Genomic DNA, 20,047 nt, shown 5'->3' on the forward strand with positions numbered 1-20,047 from the left:
ATCAACACCAATGTAAGCAAGAGTCGAAAGATGACTGAGAATAACATCACTAGTGTCATGGTTAATTCTGAATGGTACAAGAACGAGAAGTATTTAACTGATATTTTGTTACATTTTATTAAAGATGAATTCTCAAACTAAGAAATTTCCCAGCCTGATTGATACATTCCATGATATACATAATCATCTAATACGTGGATGGGTGGACACGAATACTAAAACTGCATATGTAAGTAACTTTCTAATATTTTGCATATATGTTTAATTAGTTATATTATGTATTATAATTGTACTGTTTCTAAAAAATACAATCATAATCCTCATATTCAGCAGGAAGTGTCTCTATCAATGAGACGCAAGTCGTCACGAATGTACTTGGTCAACGTCGTGGCCACAACCAAGTTGTTGAACGCAAGTAAAAGGGTACTAGTTCTCTTGTATATAAGAAAGTTGAAAATTTATAAAAGGTGAGCATATATATATGCATAATAATATATATAATAAGAGTTCAATATATATTATTCCAATGTATCTCATTAGGTACATATAATTAACAAGTTTATATATGCACCAGCTGAATTACTTACATACAGTAAAGATACAACCATGACAATATACGTAAACAGACACACACATGTATATATATATTTATATATATAGCGTTTCTTCCATCTTATTCAATACATAAAGCTAGCTTACTAAATGACATTAATAAAAAAACCGATCATTCTGAGTCATCAAATATATTTGTAATATATTTGTATTAGATCCAATAAATACTATTTTTTTTTTGGGGCTTCTTGACAAAATGATTTATTTTTTTAAAGTTATTTTGTATTCTAGCATAGTTTTAATAATTTTTTACAAAATGGTCTCTCATCATTTAGATAGCTAGTCGAAAATTTAGACAGATAATCGAAAAATTCAAACTGTTGGTCGAAAATTTTAGATAACTGGTCGAAAAATTTAGACAAAAGAAGCCATTTTGCAAAAAAAAAACTATCAAAAAGTAAGTTAGAGTGCAAAATCACTAAAAAAAAAAAAAGTCATTTCACCCATTTTATTTTAATATATTTGTATATATATTTTGATTATGAATAATGGATAGATGATGATGATGAGGATCTATGTGAACCTCCTGCCCCCAGAGCCAGACTCTCTCTGGCAGTTATAATAAAGGGCAGCAACAGGCGAACCAAGGTTATATATCTCAGCAAAGTCTCTGGTGCAGAAGTTCTGACGCCACCCCGGTGGAAACACTGTTTGCCTTCCTAATTGCCGGAACAGCACAAACACATACCGATGAATCCCTGCCGTCGGCCGTGGGCTTTCATAGCACACCACCTCTTGTCCTACATAATATCGTATATAATATATATGGAAGCATTATTTACACCAATAATTATATAAAAATACTCCAAATTAAAATACATGCCCTATTCTATGATGAATAACCCATATATTTCCTATACTAGATTTTGAAAGATTAAAACTACTCAGATTAGATGAAAATATATGAAATATATATAGCTTAATTTGGAGTTGGTGTTGATTCAAAATCCTCATCCCTATTGTTTTGATGGTAAACAATAATATTTTATTATTAACGTCGCTACCAATTTTATATTTTGTAAAGAATTACTAAAAAGTCTCTTAAGCAAAAACATAATCAAAATCAAGGACTAGGAATCAAAACTTCAAGACAATATCATATGGATTCCAATAAAACATGAAAGAGCCAACGACTTCAAAACTAGTGTACAGGGTTTAAATATTATTTCTAGTTTTGTAAATTGTTTTATCAAATTCTTATAGGGTAAAAGAATTTTAGCTTTTAAAGTTTCTGAAACTTGCCCAAAACCCAATTCACACCCCTCCTTTAGGGAGTCATTCTTGGGCTAACAGTTGGCAGAATGAAAACAAGACAACACAATGAACCTATCCAATTTCTTCGATCTTCTTCATTAATGTCATTCAACATCAAAATTATTGTTTTATAATAACTAAGTGCATATGGTAATTATCCAAAGTTTTAACATGTGTTCTGTATGTTATAACATATGTAGACAATTTTAACTAAATATGTATTTCTAGTTAAGAAACTCTACCCTAAAATGCCTACCATACCTATCTCAGTATGTACGCTTTTAATTACAATCTTGAAAGAGAGTCTAATAGCTAGAATGATAAGCTCTTAAATATTGTGAGTTAAAGATTGAAGCCTGAATGATAAGTACTCGAGTTTAGTAAAAGTGAGAGAGGTGATCTAAAGGTGATCAAGTCCAAACGTATAAACTCTCAGTATTATTTTCTTTTTAGTTTTATGTTTTGCTATGATTTTTGTGTTTTCTACTGCTATTGATCTTGTTTCATCTTGTTCTTTGTAACTTGCAACAATTTAGAGACGAGTTCCTATATCTTAATCAAGAAAGCATGAAAGATCATCATAAATTCAACTAAGAAGCCATGACTACCTCAGCCAAGTATTAGCTCGAGAAATTTGATAGGAATGGTGACTTCGGCTTATGGAAGAAATGCCCTGAAAGGATTATTGGTGCATCAGAAATTTTTTAAAGTACTGGGAGATTCCAAGTAACTTACCAGGAAATAAATACCTGAAGTTCATGTCATATAATGTTAGGAGAAAGGTTAAAGTTGAGAAAATAGCTCGAGTAATTTGGCAAGAAATGGAGCAGCTTTCCAAGACTCATTCAATAACAAAAAAGATCAATTATTGAAAAAGATTGTATGGGTTTAAAATGACATAATTTATCATTAGATGATAATATTAATAACTCTAATAAAATTGTTATAGATCATTCTAACATTGATTTTTAGGTTGATGAAGAAAGTCAAGCAATTATCATCTTAAAGTCATTGCCGATGGACTACAAAAAAAAGTGAAGATAATCATCAAATATGGCAGAGATGAAGTCTCACAAGAAGATATTCTTGACGTTTTAAAGTCAAAGGAGTTTGAATATAAACTTGAAAAAGAGTCAAGGAAGAAATAGGTCTGTCTAGCTAGAGGTAGACCATGCATAAAAAAGATACCCATCAAGACATTCTCACACAAGCACCATTCAAGATCAAAATCAAGTGACAGAGGTGAGAAGGATTCAATGAGATGTTATTTGTGGAAAGCCATGACATCTCAAGAGATTTTGCTTCGAATTCAAGAAGATTCTTAAAGAATTAATGGAATGGAGAACAAACATGAATCAGTAGTACGTACTCGCTGAACATGACGAATATAGCTCATCTGATTGAGGATGCACTTATCACATGTGTTGTAATAAAAAAATCGTTTATTGATTATAAAAAGGTTCTGTATGGTAATATTCTATTGGGAGATGATCATTCTTGCAAGGATGATAGGCATCAAATCAGTAGCCATTAAGCACTAAGATGGAATTGTTAGACTTTTCAACCAAGTTAGGTAAATTCCCCATTTACGAGGGAACTTGATCTCATTAAGTATGCTAAAGATGAAGGATATAGCCTCAAATGCACTAATGGAAATTTGAGGATTTCGAAGGGCTCCATGACTGAAGGGTTAAAGGATCATGGACTATACATACTCAGATGAGAAATACTACCAGTTGGTGAAGCTTTAGTGGAAATAGACAAGAAGCTAAATGGAACTACGTCACAAAAGAATGGGACACGTTATGGAGCAAGGTATTAAAGAACTCAATCAACAAGGGTTGCTAGGAGATATAAAGACAAGTTCATTGCCACTATATGTGAAACGTGCATCCTTGGAAAGCACCACAGGTTGAAATTCTCATCATCAACTCATAAATCAAATAAAGCATTTGAATTGGTGCGTGCTAACTTGTGGGGTGCAAGCAAAGTTCGAACGACTTACCGAAGCTTGCCCCGGTACTTCCAGGAATATCGGTCACCAACCTGTAATTGAAATCACAAATAATAATAAGAATAACTTTGCCATTAAGAAATGTTGTATTTATACTATTTATTATTATATAGAACTACTACTTTCATTAATCATGTATGCATATATGTGATTCTTAATTGTAAAATCAGTGAAAAAAAGAAGTTTGAATTAAATCTCAAATTAGTATATTCCTTCAAAAAAAAAAAAACAAATCTTAAATTTAACACACACACATATATAAAGTTATATATATGTTTACGTTGTACTATTTAATTTGGTGAAAACTTAGTTTATTTTTTTTTAAAAGGCGGTTCTTGGATCATTGTTTTATTTAAAAAGGATTAATAATTAGTTCAATTTTTTCATAGATAGTAAATTAAATGTTTCATTCTCTATATTTAGGCCCTACATTATTACGAAGAATGTGATTACACCAATGCCATGATTATACAATATATATATGCTAAGTTGTTTAATTTTTTTTTAAATAATTAATAATATAGTATATTTATAAATTGATAAATATCTGTCTAATTTTTTTTTATTTTTGAAGAAAAAAAACAAAATCATATTTTAAAATATAATTTAAATCAATAGATTTGACAACAACGAGCTCCATGACATTGCATGTTTTAGTGAATTCAATAGAATTTTATTGAAACAGAGATTTTGGAAAGACACATAATCCAAATAAAATAAAACATCAATGTGAGACCTAACTACAAGCCATAAAATTTCATGAGAAACAATGCTTGTAGCTAAGTTTAAGATTATTCTCAAACGTGTAGCTAAACTAAAAAAAAAAACAATAATGACCCTTAGAAAATATGATCATATCTATAATAAATACTAACAATATATGAATAAAAGATGTTTTAAATTGAATATGATGATATATAAATGGTTGATTTTTCTGTAAACTGTACATTTGTTGTGTAATAATAATATTCGAAGATGACTAAAAGATGTTTTAAATTGAATATGGTCATATAAATAATAAATACTATAACTGGCGCCATGCTCTTGTCTAGTTGATTAATGGCACGAGCAAATAACTGCTCATACAATTTGAGATTTCTCTATCATATATACATGTTTTATATTAAGTAGCACATAATTGTGTGAGCATTTAAAGTATTTATTTGAACCATTATTTTAATTAATGGGTTTACCCAATTTTTGCAAAATTTTATTATATTTTGAAAACATGCACGGTGACTCAAAGTTCAACAACTACACACCAAACTATATTAATAAACAAAAACTTAGCATATAAATAAATAAATAAATATATATTTATAGGGTAAGTTACCTTGTGTGTTTTTATCCCAATATTTTATGGTGGTATTTGTTGTAGTTATAGTGATTCTCCTGTAAATTTTCGAGAAACTTGGAATAATTTATTGTGCCAAAAACATAATTTAAACAACTAGTTGCATGCTTCCTTATATTTTTAATTTATTAAAGTAATTATTTTGAACTTTCTTTTGGCATTGTAAATTATTCCAAACAAATTTGCAAGAGGCTTACTATAACTACAATAAACACCATTATAAAACTAAATTGGGATCAAAATACCTTCAAGTAGCATTTTTTGGGGTGTGTTGCATCGATACAGCGATACAACACCTTAGACATGGCAAAATGGGGCGGTGAGGCGGGGCGGGGCCTCGACCTGACGAGGCATCTTTGCCCCGGTAAAAACAGGGCGGACCCCGCCCCGCTCCGCTTCGAAAACTTTTTTTTTCTATATTTTAATCCAATTCTCTCATGCTACTTATATATATAGTACGTAAAATTGACATTTTATGTGTGGTTTAGAATATCCTTAATTCTATATAGACTAGAAAGATTTATAAATATTGAAAAATATGCTTTATATAATTGATCCTTACTCTTGTATTTATTTTGTAAATTTTAAAATAAAAAAATAAATATAATATTTGATAGTGTAGTTGATACGAAGTGTTAAATATAAAGATTGCAATAAAAAATAATATTTAGGCTTAAGAAAAATTCTAAAATTATAATTTAATGTTTATAAAATAAAAAGTTAAATGGGGCGGGGCAGACTTGCCCCGATTAAGCCAGGGCGGGGCGACCTGCTCCCCTCCATGAAACTAATCGGGGTGGGGCGAGGCAGACACGCCCCATTTGCATGCCTACAACACCCCTATATGTCGCAGTTTCTTTTTTTACAATGCAATCATAGCATGCAACCAATTTGCTTTACTTTATGAGGTACATTCAATGCCAAAGAGTTTTCCACCACTTACCCATCGCAGTAGAATCTGAAGCTTCAACATAGTCCATCTTCTTTAAGGCTTGCCTATAACCACTTTTCATTGTATAGACCCCATCTTTAGAAAACTTCCAAGATATCTCATCTTTATTTGCCATAGTTCCCACTGGAATAGCCAAAATTCTATTAACATCCTGGGGATCAAACAACTGTTCTATAAAAGGTCTATTCCACTCTCCATTATTCATACACTATTTTCACATCTGAAGGGATATAAGGACAGTCAGTAAAACCATACCCCTTCCGAGTAAATAACCAACAATCATCCATGAATTATATAGAATCCCTTGAACCAATCCTCCAAATACAACCATCCGCTAATAAATCCCTACCCCCAATCCAGCTTCTCCATATATACGAAATCCTGTTGCCCCCGAGGCCTTTATAAATTCAGTAGAATGAAAATACAAAGCTTGAAGGACTTTGCTAACCAACAATTAATTCAGGGTTCTTGAAAGTTCTCCAACATTGCTTTGCTAGAAAAGCTTGGTTGAGGGCATCAAAATTTCAGAAACCCAATCCTCCAATATTTTTAGGAAGGTAAAGTTTCTTCCACTCCCTCCAATGTATTTTGTTATTTCCTTCTTTTCTGCCTCACCAAAAGCGAGCCACAATCCTCTCAATTTCCTTGAGGAGCCCTTTAAAAAGACGAAAACAAGACATCGAATAGCTCGTAATGGATTTCACAACTGCTTTAATTAAAATGGCTTTCCCAGCCGAATAGAAGACACTATGAGACCACCCATTAAGTTGAGCTCCAATTCTCTCTATGATATAACGAAACAACTCCTTTTTTGATGTCCTGACTATAGAAGGAAACCCCAAGTACTGTTCATGACACTCCACGCTCTTAACTCCAAACAATTGTTGTATAGTACACTACTACAAAAAAGGCTTTTTAAGACTCACGGGGCGCGAGTCCTCTATCTGAGAGCTTTAAAAAGCAAGTTCTAAAAGAATGGATGGAGTAAGTGGTGATGCCACCACTCCACGGTGGCCATTTGGTCTAATTTTTTAGTGGGTTTTGAAGCCCAAGATGCAAGGAATATGGTGGTGGTAGTGGTTCATCTCGTGGTGGCTCGAAGTGGCTGGAAAGTTTGGGAAAACCCAAAATCGCATAAACTTCGAGATGCACCATAAGGGCCTTAGGCTGCGCGTGAGAGGTTGAGCTCCAGGGGTTCGAGGTTTCGAGGGGTGGCGCATCTCCTGGGGTGGCATGTGGCGTTCAGCGGCGAAGGCAAGGCGGCCGTTTGGTTGTTCGGAGACGAGCTATAGAGAGAGAGAGGGAGAGAGAACCGAGGAGAGAGAGAGTGATTTGAATGTGTTTTTGTGTTTTTTTTATAATATTGAGTGATTTGAGGGATTGGAGGGAATTTGTGATTTTTTAAAATTTAGACTTTTAGGACACACATAAGTTTTTAGGACTTGCACCGCGTGTCCTAAAAAGTCCAAGAGGTGTTTGTTAATAAAAATCAAACTTTTAGGACACACAGTTTTTAGGACTTGCTCCGCGAGCCTTAAAAGAAATTTTTTAAGGACTCGCAAAAAGTCCAGGAGCTGTTTTTAGGACTCGCATCCTGGTGAGTGTCCTAAAAAAGTGTCATAAAAATGTGTTTTTGTAGTAGTGGTATGACCATTTTCCTCGCTAACCATCTTTCCAAAATAGATTTCAGACTTAGTATAATTGATTATCTGTCCAGAAACCTTTTCATAATTTTCTAAGATAGACTTGATTGTCTCACACTCCTTCAGTGTAGCCTTACAAAAAAGCACACCGTCGTCTACAAAAAACAGGTGAGAGACAGTCACTTTCCTTCCTCCAAAATTGAGACAATTAATTCTCTTTTGATTCTCGTCAGCCTTCAAGTAACAAGAAAGCCATTCCGCACAAAAAGAAAGAGAAATTGTGACAAAGGATCTCCTTGACGCAATCCTCTTCTAGGAATACAAGAACCTCGAACTTCACCATTTATCAATAGTGAGAAGGAAATTGAATTAACACATCTTTGAATTTTTTGAACCCAATCTTCAACATAACCCAATTTCTTCATATCCTCTTCTACAAAGCACCATTCAACCCTATCATAGGCTTTCTACATATCCAACATTAAAGCTACCAAAAGACCATTCCCACTCCAACCCTTCTTCATTGAAAATAAACCTTCAAACCCAATGATAGAATTATCATGAATATGTCTTCCTCCAACCAAAGCTCCTTGAGTCTTAGAAATAACCATATCCATAGACTTTTTTGCGTCTATTAGCCAAACTCTTAGCTACGATTTTTTACAAAAAATTACAAAAGCTAATAGGTCTATAATCACTCACCATTCCAGGATTCTTCTTTTTGGGATAAGCACAATAATGGTTTTGTTCACTTCTGTAAGGTCAACTCCTTCATTTAGCACATTCATACACACCCTTAAAACTTCGTTTCCAATCTGCTTCCAATATTTTCTATAAAACAATCTCGGGAATCCATCACAGCCCGGAGCATTAGAATGATTAAGATCCATAAAAGCTCGTTAAACTTCTTTTTTAGTAAAACGCAGCAGCAACTTCTTGTTCATCTCCGTTGTAACTTTCTACTATAGAGGAGCTAAAAAATCTCTTATTTCAGCTACTGAAGGAGCAGAAGTGGAAAAAATGTCCCGATTTTTTTTTTTCTTTTCTACTATCCTAGTATTTGTTTACCAGTAGCCATTCGAATCTTTCACAAATTTTACTTTATTTTTAGCTCTTCGATTAGTGGCCTTAGGATGAAAGAACTTGATATTTTTATCTCCTACCATCAGCCATTGAACTCTACTTCTGTGACGCCAATAAGTTTCCTCTCGAAGCAACATTATATCTTTTTCAGCCTCTACCTTCTTCATTAAGACCCAATACTTTCCATCTGTTGAGGATGAAAGCTTAGCCAATATTTGTTTCTTTTGTTGAAGATTTTGTCCTTCTTGCTTCTTCCACTCTCTACCCCATCTTTGTAAATTATTGCCACATCATTTAAGAGTACCAAGTAACTGAGCAAGCTAACCTCTTCCAACCATTCTACTCCATTCCTTCTTAACTATTGCATGACAAGATACATCCTCAGCCCAAGCCTCTCAAAATGAAATCTCGAACGTTGACGAAAAGAGCTGCAAGCTTTACCATCAGTCACTGCAGAGAACCCAAAAAGTAAAGGGCAATGGTCGGAACCCCACCTACTTAAATGCTTTTCTATGGCGCTAGGAAAAATGTCTCGCCACTCTTGATTAAAGAAACCTCTATCCAACCTTTCAAACATCAAGTTACTAGCTCTTTGATTACACCAAGTGAATTGGTCACCCTCTGTTCTAAATTCGTTTAAGCCACAATCAGCAACTACAAATTGAAACCTTTTCATCAAATAATCAGGCTTCACCCATCCACCCTTTTTCTTTGATTGCATAAGGAGCTCATTAAAGTCCCCACAACACATCCAAGGACGATTTACATCAAAACACAACTTTCTCAATAAAGACGAAGAATAAATCATTTATCCATCTTGACCTGAAACATACACATACATATGATAGATAGAGTAAGATCTCAGATTGACAACCACTTCTTGTTGCCATAAAGAAATCAAACTGCCAACAATACCCCTTCTCCCAACCACCAATCCACTACTAAAACCCAATCTTCTTTTCAGGGCATCAAATTGAGAATTACTCATTTTAGTTTCACTCTTAAAAATCAGATCAGGATGAAACTCCTTAATGTGGAATGCAATGTATGGATCGTACAAACATTCCCCATTCCATGTACATTCCAGCTTAAGATCCTCATTGAGATGGGTGACCTTGTAACGCAGGGTGCGCCGCTTGAATCTTTATCCTAGTAGCCCAAGAATCCTTAGAGACTTGTGCTTCCGATCCAACTTTAGCTGAAACTGTCTCCACCTCCTTTCTTGGATACACTTCTTTCCTTGATCCATCTACCATCTTTCCCCTTGCCATATCTTTAACTTTCCTTTGACCTCTACCATTCCCTTTTAGCTTCTTTTGGCTAAAATCATGCTGCCCATCCATCACATAATCCTCATTGAGTAATTCATTATCCTGCCCACCTGCTTGACAAGTTTTAGCTTCCTTACTAGCTCCAAAAGGATTTTCTTTTTGCTGTTATAGCCTTGGAATTTTGCAAAAGGGCTCTAGAAAAGAACTAGCATCATTCCTTGTCATAACTCTTGTTCTTTTATTGGAAGAACTCGTTGTCTTATCTATATTGATGCCTTCTATTACCAATTCCTTGCAAAGCCCCCTTCAACTCTTATGTTTTCCTATGGAGCAATCATGACCATCCCTATACCATCTCTACTGTCCCCCAAGGCTTGCTTCTATCCCGATACTCCGACTTGAACTTGTTCTTCCACCTTAGGTCTTACATTCCGTGTAATAACAAACCCATCATTCACTCCATACCCTTTTTTCCTTCCTGTCTGTGCAGAAGCTAACATCTTCAAGAAACCTTCCAAACAATCCTTGTTTGGATTATCTATCTTCATCCAAGACCCAATGAGTGGTACCTTCTCTCCTTTCTCATCATACTCCACAAGTTCTTTCTCTTTACACAAACAAACTTGATCATGATCTATGCAGCCACATTTGAAACAGAGAAATGGGAGTCTTTCAAACTTAAACGGGATCCAAATTTGTTTATCTTTTCCTGGAACAAATCTGCCCGATCTAAACCCATCCCCAATTGACATTTCAACTTGAACCCTCACATATCCTTGAACAAGTAATCGACCAAAATACATGTGGCTGAAATAATCTATCTATATATTCATATTTTAAACATTTTGACAAAACACCAGGCCCACAAAGTTAATTTTAAAAATAAAGGATCTAAATGGGTAATCGGCTAAAGTACAAGGTTCAAAATAGTGTGAACCCTTATGTAAAACATAAATTATATAAATATATATATTTTTATAAAGAATTGTTAACCTGTTGAATTTATACATGGTCAAAAGGTTAATTTTTAAAAATAAAGAATCCAAACGAGTGATCGACCAAGATATAGTGTTCAAATAATCGACCTATCTATTCTTATTTTTAATATTTTTAAAAAACTTGAGGTCCACAAGTTAATTTATAAAAGAGTCCAAGCGGATAATCAGCTAAAATACAAGGTTCAAAATGGTGTGAACCTTTACAGAAAACATAAATTATATAAATATATATAATTTAGTTTTTATAAAGAATTTTTAACCTTTTGAATAAATGCATGATTGAAATGTTACTTTTTAAAAATAATTGGTCAAAATGGATAATGGCCAAAATACAGTACTTAAATAATCGATCTATCAATTCCTATTTTAAATCTTTTGACAAAACATGAGGTCCAAAAGTTAATTTTTAAAAATAAAGGGTTCAAATGGGTAATCGGCCAATATAACTCTTACACAAAACACAAATTTTCGCGTATACAATAATAATAATATTAAATAAAAGTACACGTACAACAAGGAATTTAAGCTTTTTTTTTTGGTACTTTAATTATTCAGAATTTCTCAAAAACCTGCAGGAGGCTCGCTATATAATAAACACCATCATGAAACAAAATTACGACCAAGATGCCCTTACGTATCCATATAAAGAGCATGTTGTACGTGTAGTGGTGGACCTAGGATTCAACTTTAGCGAGGGTGAAATTTTTTTTTGAAATAATATAATAAGCAAAAAACATATTAAGAAATTGAGACAAACTTTGTTAATTACAACATATATAAATTTTTAATATTAAATCATTTAAATCGATACTAAATAATAAAAAATATACACAATACAATAAAATTTTAACAAAAAAATAAGTTTTTAACTCATTTTATTGGGTTTTTTTTTGACATTCGTGCAGACAATTACACTTATTTTGAAGAAAGAAAAAAGAATTAAAATCTTCACTTCTAAAATAATATAACTTTAGAAAAAACTATATATTATATTTTTTATTTGAAAATGTTCAGATGGAGAGATTATGTAGAATAAAATTAAAGCAAAGTTTAACCTTTGTAGGAGTCATATATGTGTTTTTTTTTAAAATAAATTGCATACATATAAAAAGAAAACAAAATGCTTTTGGTGGGATTTGAACCCTTGTAAATTATGCCAAAGTCCTAATTTTTAAATATTAGTTTTAATTAAAAATATATACATTAATTAAAAAAAAAAAAAAAAATTCACCCGAGGCCGTCGCCCATCCTTGTCACTATGTGGGTCTGCTCCAATATAAGGGTAAGGTGAAAAAGAATCTCTTACATACAATCTCCAAATATATATATATATATATATATATATATAAATAAAATATGTTTTAATCATTAAAAAAACTACGTTAACGATTATATTTTCTAGTTAATAAATAATTTATAACTTTCAACATAACTATAACATCTCTATGAATCTATATATTATGACATAAATGGAAGAATGCATTGTAAATCTTATTAATACAAAGGAGTAATAATAAAAATAAAGTAAAATAATAGAAAAAGAATAAAAGGAATGATTGTTTAAAAAAAATAGGTGGAATGAAAAATAATAAAGCAAAAAAAAAAAAATATAGAAAGAATGAAAGTGAAACAGAAAACAAAGAAAAAATAATAATAAAAAAAGTAATAACCATTGTTATTCATGCTTCTCAAATCCGTAATTTCTCCTTTGTAATCTGACGTAGTCATTTTTATGGTGGGACAAAGTGGGACTGGCATGCAGGATAATTCCAGATCGATATGACAGTCCCAGCTCATCCCGTCTTTCGTTAAAATTCTCATCCTCCAAAGCACATTCTTCTCAGTTTTTACTGATATAGTTTTTTCTTTGTCGTATATATGCATGGACCCATGTTTTATATATATAAATATATATATATATATTTATATGTCCGTATCAAAACAGTAGCGTCTTTATTAAAAAAAATGGATTTCGTGGCTTTGAAAAGAAGACGTATTACGAGGGTACGTAATTAGCTAACAAGTGTGAGGATCGAATCTATAAATAGTACAAGGTATATATGCACAGATTGAAATATTATCATCTAATACATATAATGTGACTTTGATAAGATTTTAAACAGGAAGAAAATATGCGCAGTAAAAGTAATATTTCCTTCATCCTCACGCTTCAGAAACTCTAAAAAAATTATAGTATCTACTTCTCTAACACTGAAATCATATATGATGTACTTAATATATAAACTGATCATGATGAAACCTCATTTATATATGCCAGTTGCCATGCACCCACCCTTTATGTTCGAGGTTATATATATATATATATATATATAAACAATAACCGGAGAAGAGTATCGATATAATAATAATATTATACATATATGTATATATATAAGTACGTATGAGAAATTTGAGTCTTACCAATGGATGTACTCCCTTTGATTGGGGTTACTTGGGTTAGGTGCATCCGGATCGACCATAACCTGTAATAAGTTTCAAGAGTCAGTAGTGTCAGTCATATGTATATGTGTATATATACGTACGTAAACAAGATTGTGCATGTGTATATATGTACACAGTAGAAATATAAATTAGAATAATATATATACATGTATGTATGCACAGAGATGAGGAAATCGAGAAGATGAATATATATATATATGTATATATGTGTATATATATTTGTATCATGATGGAGCTTACTAAAGTGTAGAGGTTCCTTAGGTCTTCCCCACCAATGTCGACTCGAGGTTGGTTGACGATTTGGGAAGGTTGGAGCTCACAACCATTGTTGACCTCCATATTATCATAAAACACTTCAAGAGATATAGAGTTTGTAAAAGGATCCAAAACATCTCCTATGACCCTACTAAGTACAAGAGGATCCCTATCTCTAGGCATGCTTAAACCTTTTAAAGAAACTTAAATAATAGTAATAATAATGAAAATAAATGAGAAAATTTTCAATACAAAGCAAACTACTATTTATATACTACTACCATTACTACACCGAGAATCAAAGTTTTTCGTGGTTCACATTCAAGATGGATGGTGTCTATTTATATATATTGTTATTTGGCTTTAAATATTAAGTGACATATTATTATTGATGTAAATAATATCTAGTTTCATATATTTTTAATTTAAAAAAAAATGTGTGAGACGAGATAATAATTTGTACTCATGAATATGTCACATCAAATGATGTTAGGTGCCTTACTCTTTTTTATATTCTTATTATCATTAGGTTTTGCAGCAAAAGAACCCTTAAACGTGGTATATCATTGCCACTTAAGTCTCTAATCTCTTTATTTTTGTACTTAATCCCCATTCTCAAAAAATATTAGCAATTGTGAATTAGTTCTTTGTCTTATTCTGCCAATAATTTTTACTATTAAATATACAAGTTTCTAGGACATGATAGTTTTTAAAAGAATATTATGAAAATAATTAAAATTGTTCCATCTCTTCCCTTCTCTCTCCTCAACCTAAGGAAATTACTTAAGTACCAAACATAAAGTAGGTTGAGATTTTTTGTCGCAAATAAATCCTATTACTATTACACTTTTGCTTTTACCCGTTATCTTCTTTTTCCCCGGTTAACCTAGATTCTACTTGCCTTTGATTATTGACGAATATTCTTGGATGTTTTTTGTGATGATGCCTTCTTCCTCTGTCAGAGTAACTGTAAAGTCAAGAAGTGGACCCATTTTTTTTATTCGAATTCATCAGTTTAATGGAAATGTTCAAGACTGCACTTTCTTTTTAAGTTGCTAAAGTTCCACGTAAATTAATTTTTAAAAAGTGATACTCTTATCAAAATTTACTAAACACACACTAGCTAGCCTGTTTTTCTATCCCTCTAATAAAGATATTCCATCTTATTCACCTAATTTTTAACTGAAACAGATTTTACTTGAACTTTTAATATTCTGGTTGCTTTATTCGGTTTTTTTTCTTCTCATTTCTTTGTCCTTATTTTCTCCATCATTTCTTTATGGCGCACAACTAAATAATTGTCACGTCTTCTAAAATAATAATTTTATTTATTTATTTATTGATGAAAAAGCTAAATCATTTGATAAAATAGAAAAGGGGTGGAGGGTTTTGCCTCTCCAGTTTTACATAACAAACCTATTTATAGGAAGAAGGAAATGAACAAATACATAGCATAACAAAGGGTCCAAAAACATGGTCGGCAGCTAATATTGTAGGCACCTAATATTTCTAGTCAACAAAGTAGTCCAAAGATAGCCAAATTTCTCCACTATTGTTTGTAGGCTAACAATCATTTCAACACTTCTTTTCAAGTTGGAGTATGTATGTCAATGAAATGAAAGTGAAATGTTGTTTTCCAAAGAGGCTTAGTAGAGACCTCCCCTGACTGGATTTTTTCTTTGACTAGATGACATTTGATCTTTGGTTCTTTCATAAAACTCTGGATTTGCAGCATTGTGTAAAGTACCTTGATTATCACAATGCAATGATGCTGGACCCACATTTTTAATTTGAAGATCACTCAACAAATACCTTAATCAAAATATCGAAAACAATCATTTTCTTTCACTACTTCCTCCTCCTACATACGTACGTAGTACCAATCAAACCCACTAATGTACAGCTAGGTGGCTTTATTTTTTAGAACTATTAACTTTCGATTTTTATAGTACTTTGCACTTTGCAAATATCATCCTAGTTTTCATTATAATATAATTGTTATTCCATTCTTGGTTGTTTGTCTCTTTTTCTTTATATTTATATATATATATATAGGAGCACTTTACTATCTATAGTTACTTTAATACTAATCATTAAATTTACATGAATGATTCATATTTATAATTGTTAATTAATATTTTTAAAAATAAATTTTGATTTTTTTAAAATTTTGGAAAGATTACCTGATTAAATGACGGTCACATATTTATTAAATTAAATAATTAAAAAAATTATTTAAGCATTATATATGAAAATTCGAAATTAATGTAGAAAAAAAATATTTACCTGTTGGTGACTTGTTATACCAAGTTACTCTGTTGCCACATCATCATAATTGTTAGTACCCATCTATGGCTAGTAGCCATTGAGGAAATCTTCTATATATATACACAATACTTAATGTTTATAAAATGTTATGTTTTTATACTCAATCTTTTTTTTTTGTGGTAAATATAATCAATATTTTCAAAATGTTACACTTTTATATTTATTATTTTTTATTATTATTTTGAGAAATAATAAAAAAGTGAAAGAAAAATATAGGTTTTTATTTTAAATTATTTTCACCTATTTATTCTTTCTCAAAATAATAAAAAAAATTAAAATTTTAAAATTAATCAAAATAATTAAAATTTTATTTTTCGTACACTTATTTTTTTTGTAAAAAGCATATATTATAAAGTGATGGAAAAATATAAGTTTTCAATTATTTTTTATTAATATTTAATTTAAAATAATTATTTTGAGAAAGAATAAAAAAGAAAAAATAATTTGAAATTTAAAAAATGATTAAAAACATATATTTTTTCTTCACTTTCACATTATTTCTTAAAATAATAATAATAAATAAGTATAAAAACGCAACATTTTAAAAATATTAAGTATATTTATCGCAAAAGAAAATTGAGTATAAAAATATTAAATATTTTAGCTGTAATTGACTAAAAAAAATTAAATAAATATAATTTAAAAGAAAAAAAGTACGTACAATTTTTTTGTTGTTCTATCTTATGTCCGTGGCACACAATTGAAAACAAACCTACGCCTCAAAACGCACATGCACGTGGATGCAAGGGGATTGATCTAATAATTGATATATATTACATAAAATTATAAATTTTCATATAGATGATATTCTATAAAGAAAAAAGAATAAAGCTACCTAATGGATATATGCCCTTCTCCCCCAATGAAATTGTGGTTCTAAACTATAGATACTTCGTATTACTCAATCATTTCATATATATATATAATTATAGGTTGTGAATACAACAAATTCACTTTTTTAATAATATCGGTCTATCTTTTTTATTTTTTTTATTTTTGATATCTAGATAGATATAATTTTATTTTTTTATATGATGATATATATTGTATTTAGAACATTCTACAAATTTTCAAAAATAATTTAAATAAATTATGGTACGATAATAGGGTTCAAACAACTTATTGCATGCATGCTTAATTTTTTATATACGTGTGTAAAAATTAACTGTTTGAACATTATTTTCGGCACTATAAATTATTCAGAATTTTTTAAAAATTTGCAAGATATCTTAAATGATTACAATGTACACTGTAATATAAAACAGATTAGAAAAAAATTATCAAAGTGTAGAAAATACAAACTCGCTGCACCGATATTGTCAAAAAAATAGATGCATTGTAGTTGCTCTATAATATATATTTAAGATGAATTATATTATTCTATAATTAATTATTACTGAAGTAATTAATATGATGTTTTCATTTGACTACGAATTGAATTCTTCTATAAATGCTCGTGTTATTCTAGTATGTTGAATGGAACTACTGGGATTACCTTAAAAATAATACTACACACACTCTAATGTATATTTAATTTTAACCATTATTTTTTTTTTAAGTATAGGACCATATCATTTTTAGTGATATAGTTTAGATTATTTACACAACATAATATGTAATTAGAATATATAAATTGAGAGTGTAACAATCATCATTCTTATCTAAAAATATCCTCTCAATAATCTAAAATAATAAAAATACATACAGTCCAATTAATGTCTCTCAAAAATGATTTCAAAAATTACTATTTTTATAGATAATTTTTTTAAGATTTAGCTAAAAATAAACTTATTTTATAACTACTTTTGTATCTTCTTTTTCTTCGCTTATTTGTATTTGGCTGGAGGTCTAACGCCTAAGTGTTATTTGTTGCCACATGTCAATGATAGGTAAATCAAAAGATTCATTTCAACAATTTTGTTAAGAGAAAATTTGGTTCATACATACATACAAAAAGTAATAAATGAATTAACAAGTAATTGGAAAACAAAAGTACGATATAATTGTATGCTCTATTAAGGAAAAGGAAGGTAGAACGAGCTATCCGTTTCCAAAAGAAAAGAAAAGAAAAGAAAGGAAAGGAAAGGAAAGGAAAAGAAAAGAAAACTACGTTTGTAAAACTTGTGATGAACAAAGGGCGAGCCAATTTAATGGCCACAAACGTAGAAAGTGCAATGTATATTAGAGGCTGCCTCTGCATGTTTCGAGCTATTGGTTGGAGATATTTCTCTTCAACCAAACAAAACGACACACATAGTGAGAATCTATGTATATACTCTTTCATTCCATATATATTTCCTTTTAGCTACGCATCACTTTCACCAACAGAGACTATACATACGTATATATTATCTTATACATATATATTATATAGCTCAACAAAATTATATATTTTTCATGAAATATATAATATGCTTTTATTTATGAGAATCCCAACTTTCTCTCCTGCTTAAAAATATTAGATTTTAAAATTATTGAAAGTGGGATCGTGAACTACTTTTATAATTATAATATATATTATATATACATTAAAATAGAAATATCCACAACATTCACAATTTCATGAAAATATCAATATAAATTTAATTATATTTATTGATAAATGAAGCTAAACATATCTATTTGTTTAGTAAGTGATAGGTTCTTACTAAAACCTTTGAAAGGTTTATTGGTGTTCTTTAAAAAAAATATAAATTGATTTAGACAAAGTCCTCAAGATAGGTAGTTTCTTGAAATTGATATAAAGTAACAATACAATTTAGAGCTACTATAACCTAACCAAAGGACCTCTTTAGTTAGGTTTGTTATTTTCTAACCATTTTTATATATATATATATTACTTTAATTTTATTCTCTCTGTACCATCACTACAAAAAAAATAGGGTTTTTACCTACACATTTTAAGTATATTTCCTTACACGTAATTTTAATATATGTCAAAATAATTATGTGTAAGTAAACACTATATTTAACTGCATATATATGGGTAAGTAAATTTTTTTTACATAATTTTAATGATATGGCAAATAAAATTATTGCTTACACTTAATTATGTGTAAATACATATATATTTACTAACACATATGTGTAAGGAAAAATATGTGTAAGTAAAAATTCTACATTCAAAATTTTAGCTACACATATATGTCTAGAAAATAAAGTACTTATATTTTTTATTTTTTGTTGACGTGGTAATTAAATTTTTCTTACACTTAATTATGTGTAAGCACATATAGATTTGCTTATACATGATATAAGCATCTGTAAAGATAAATATGTGTAAGCAAAAGTCACACATATAAAATTATAGCTACACATACATGTGTAATAAGTAATAAAGTGTTTGATTATGTGTCAAATTATAGTACTCCTTACACTTATTTATGTGTAAATAAATATAGATTCGTTTACACATAATATAGACATGTGTAAGGACATATATATGTAAGTAAAAAGTTTCATGTACACATATATGTGTAAGTAATATAAAGTATATACATGTTTGATGATGTGGCAAAGTATACCCTTACTTACACTTAATTATGTGTAAATAAATATAGATTTGTTTATACATAATATGGACATGTGTAAGGACAAATACGTGTAAGTAAAAGTTACATGTACAAAATTTTAGCTACACATATTTTTCATATATTTAGTTACATAAAGGTATATTTGATGTATTTCCTCTCACGACAACTAATTTTGGAGCCTTTCACCACTAGATTAATATTGGTTGGTTCGTTTGCAGGGGCCTTATCAGTATTTCAATCCGAAGCACTAGCATTACTAGTAGGACTAGACTGGGCTCAAAGACTTG

General features: G+C 30.4%; 1 protein-coding gene across 2 annotated transcripts; it reads right to left on the bottom strand.

Annotated features, from left to right (window-relative positions):
• Positions 1-503: 503 nt before the first annotated feature.
• Positions 504-14,201, bottom strand: LOC133801141 (protein VERNALIZATION 3-like). 2 transcript variants are annotated; one of them, XM_062239295.1, is made up of 5 exons: positions 13,885-14,201; positions 13,603-13,664; positions 3,872-3,912; positions 2,475-2,539; positions 1,223-1,352 (listed from the first exon to the last, which is right to left on the bottom strand). In XM_062239295.1, exons 1-4 carry the CDS (start codon positions 14,080-14,082, stop codon positions 2,487-2,489), a joined length of 354 nt encoding a protein of 117 aa, XP_062095279.1. In that variant the 5' UTR covers positions 14,083-14,201; the 3' UTR covers positions 1,223-1,352; positions 2,475-2,486. The 2 variants fall into 2 exon arrangements, with proteins under 2 accessions (XP_062095278.1, XP_062095279.1); XM_062239294.1 differs by lacking the exon at positions 2,475-2,539 and having other exon boundaries at positions 504-1,352; positions 13,885-14,198.
• Positions 14,202-20,047: the final 5,846 nt, after the last annotated feature.

Source organism: Humulus lupulus, chromosome 9, assembly GCF_963169125.1.
Source record: "Humulus lupulus chromosome 9, drHumLupu1.1, whole genome shotgun sequence".
NCBI classification, from domain to species: domain Eukaryota; kingdom Viridiplantae; phylum Streptophyta; class Magnoliopsida; order Rosales; family Cannabaceae; genus Humulus; species Humulus lupulus.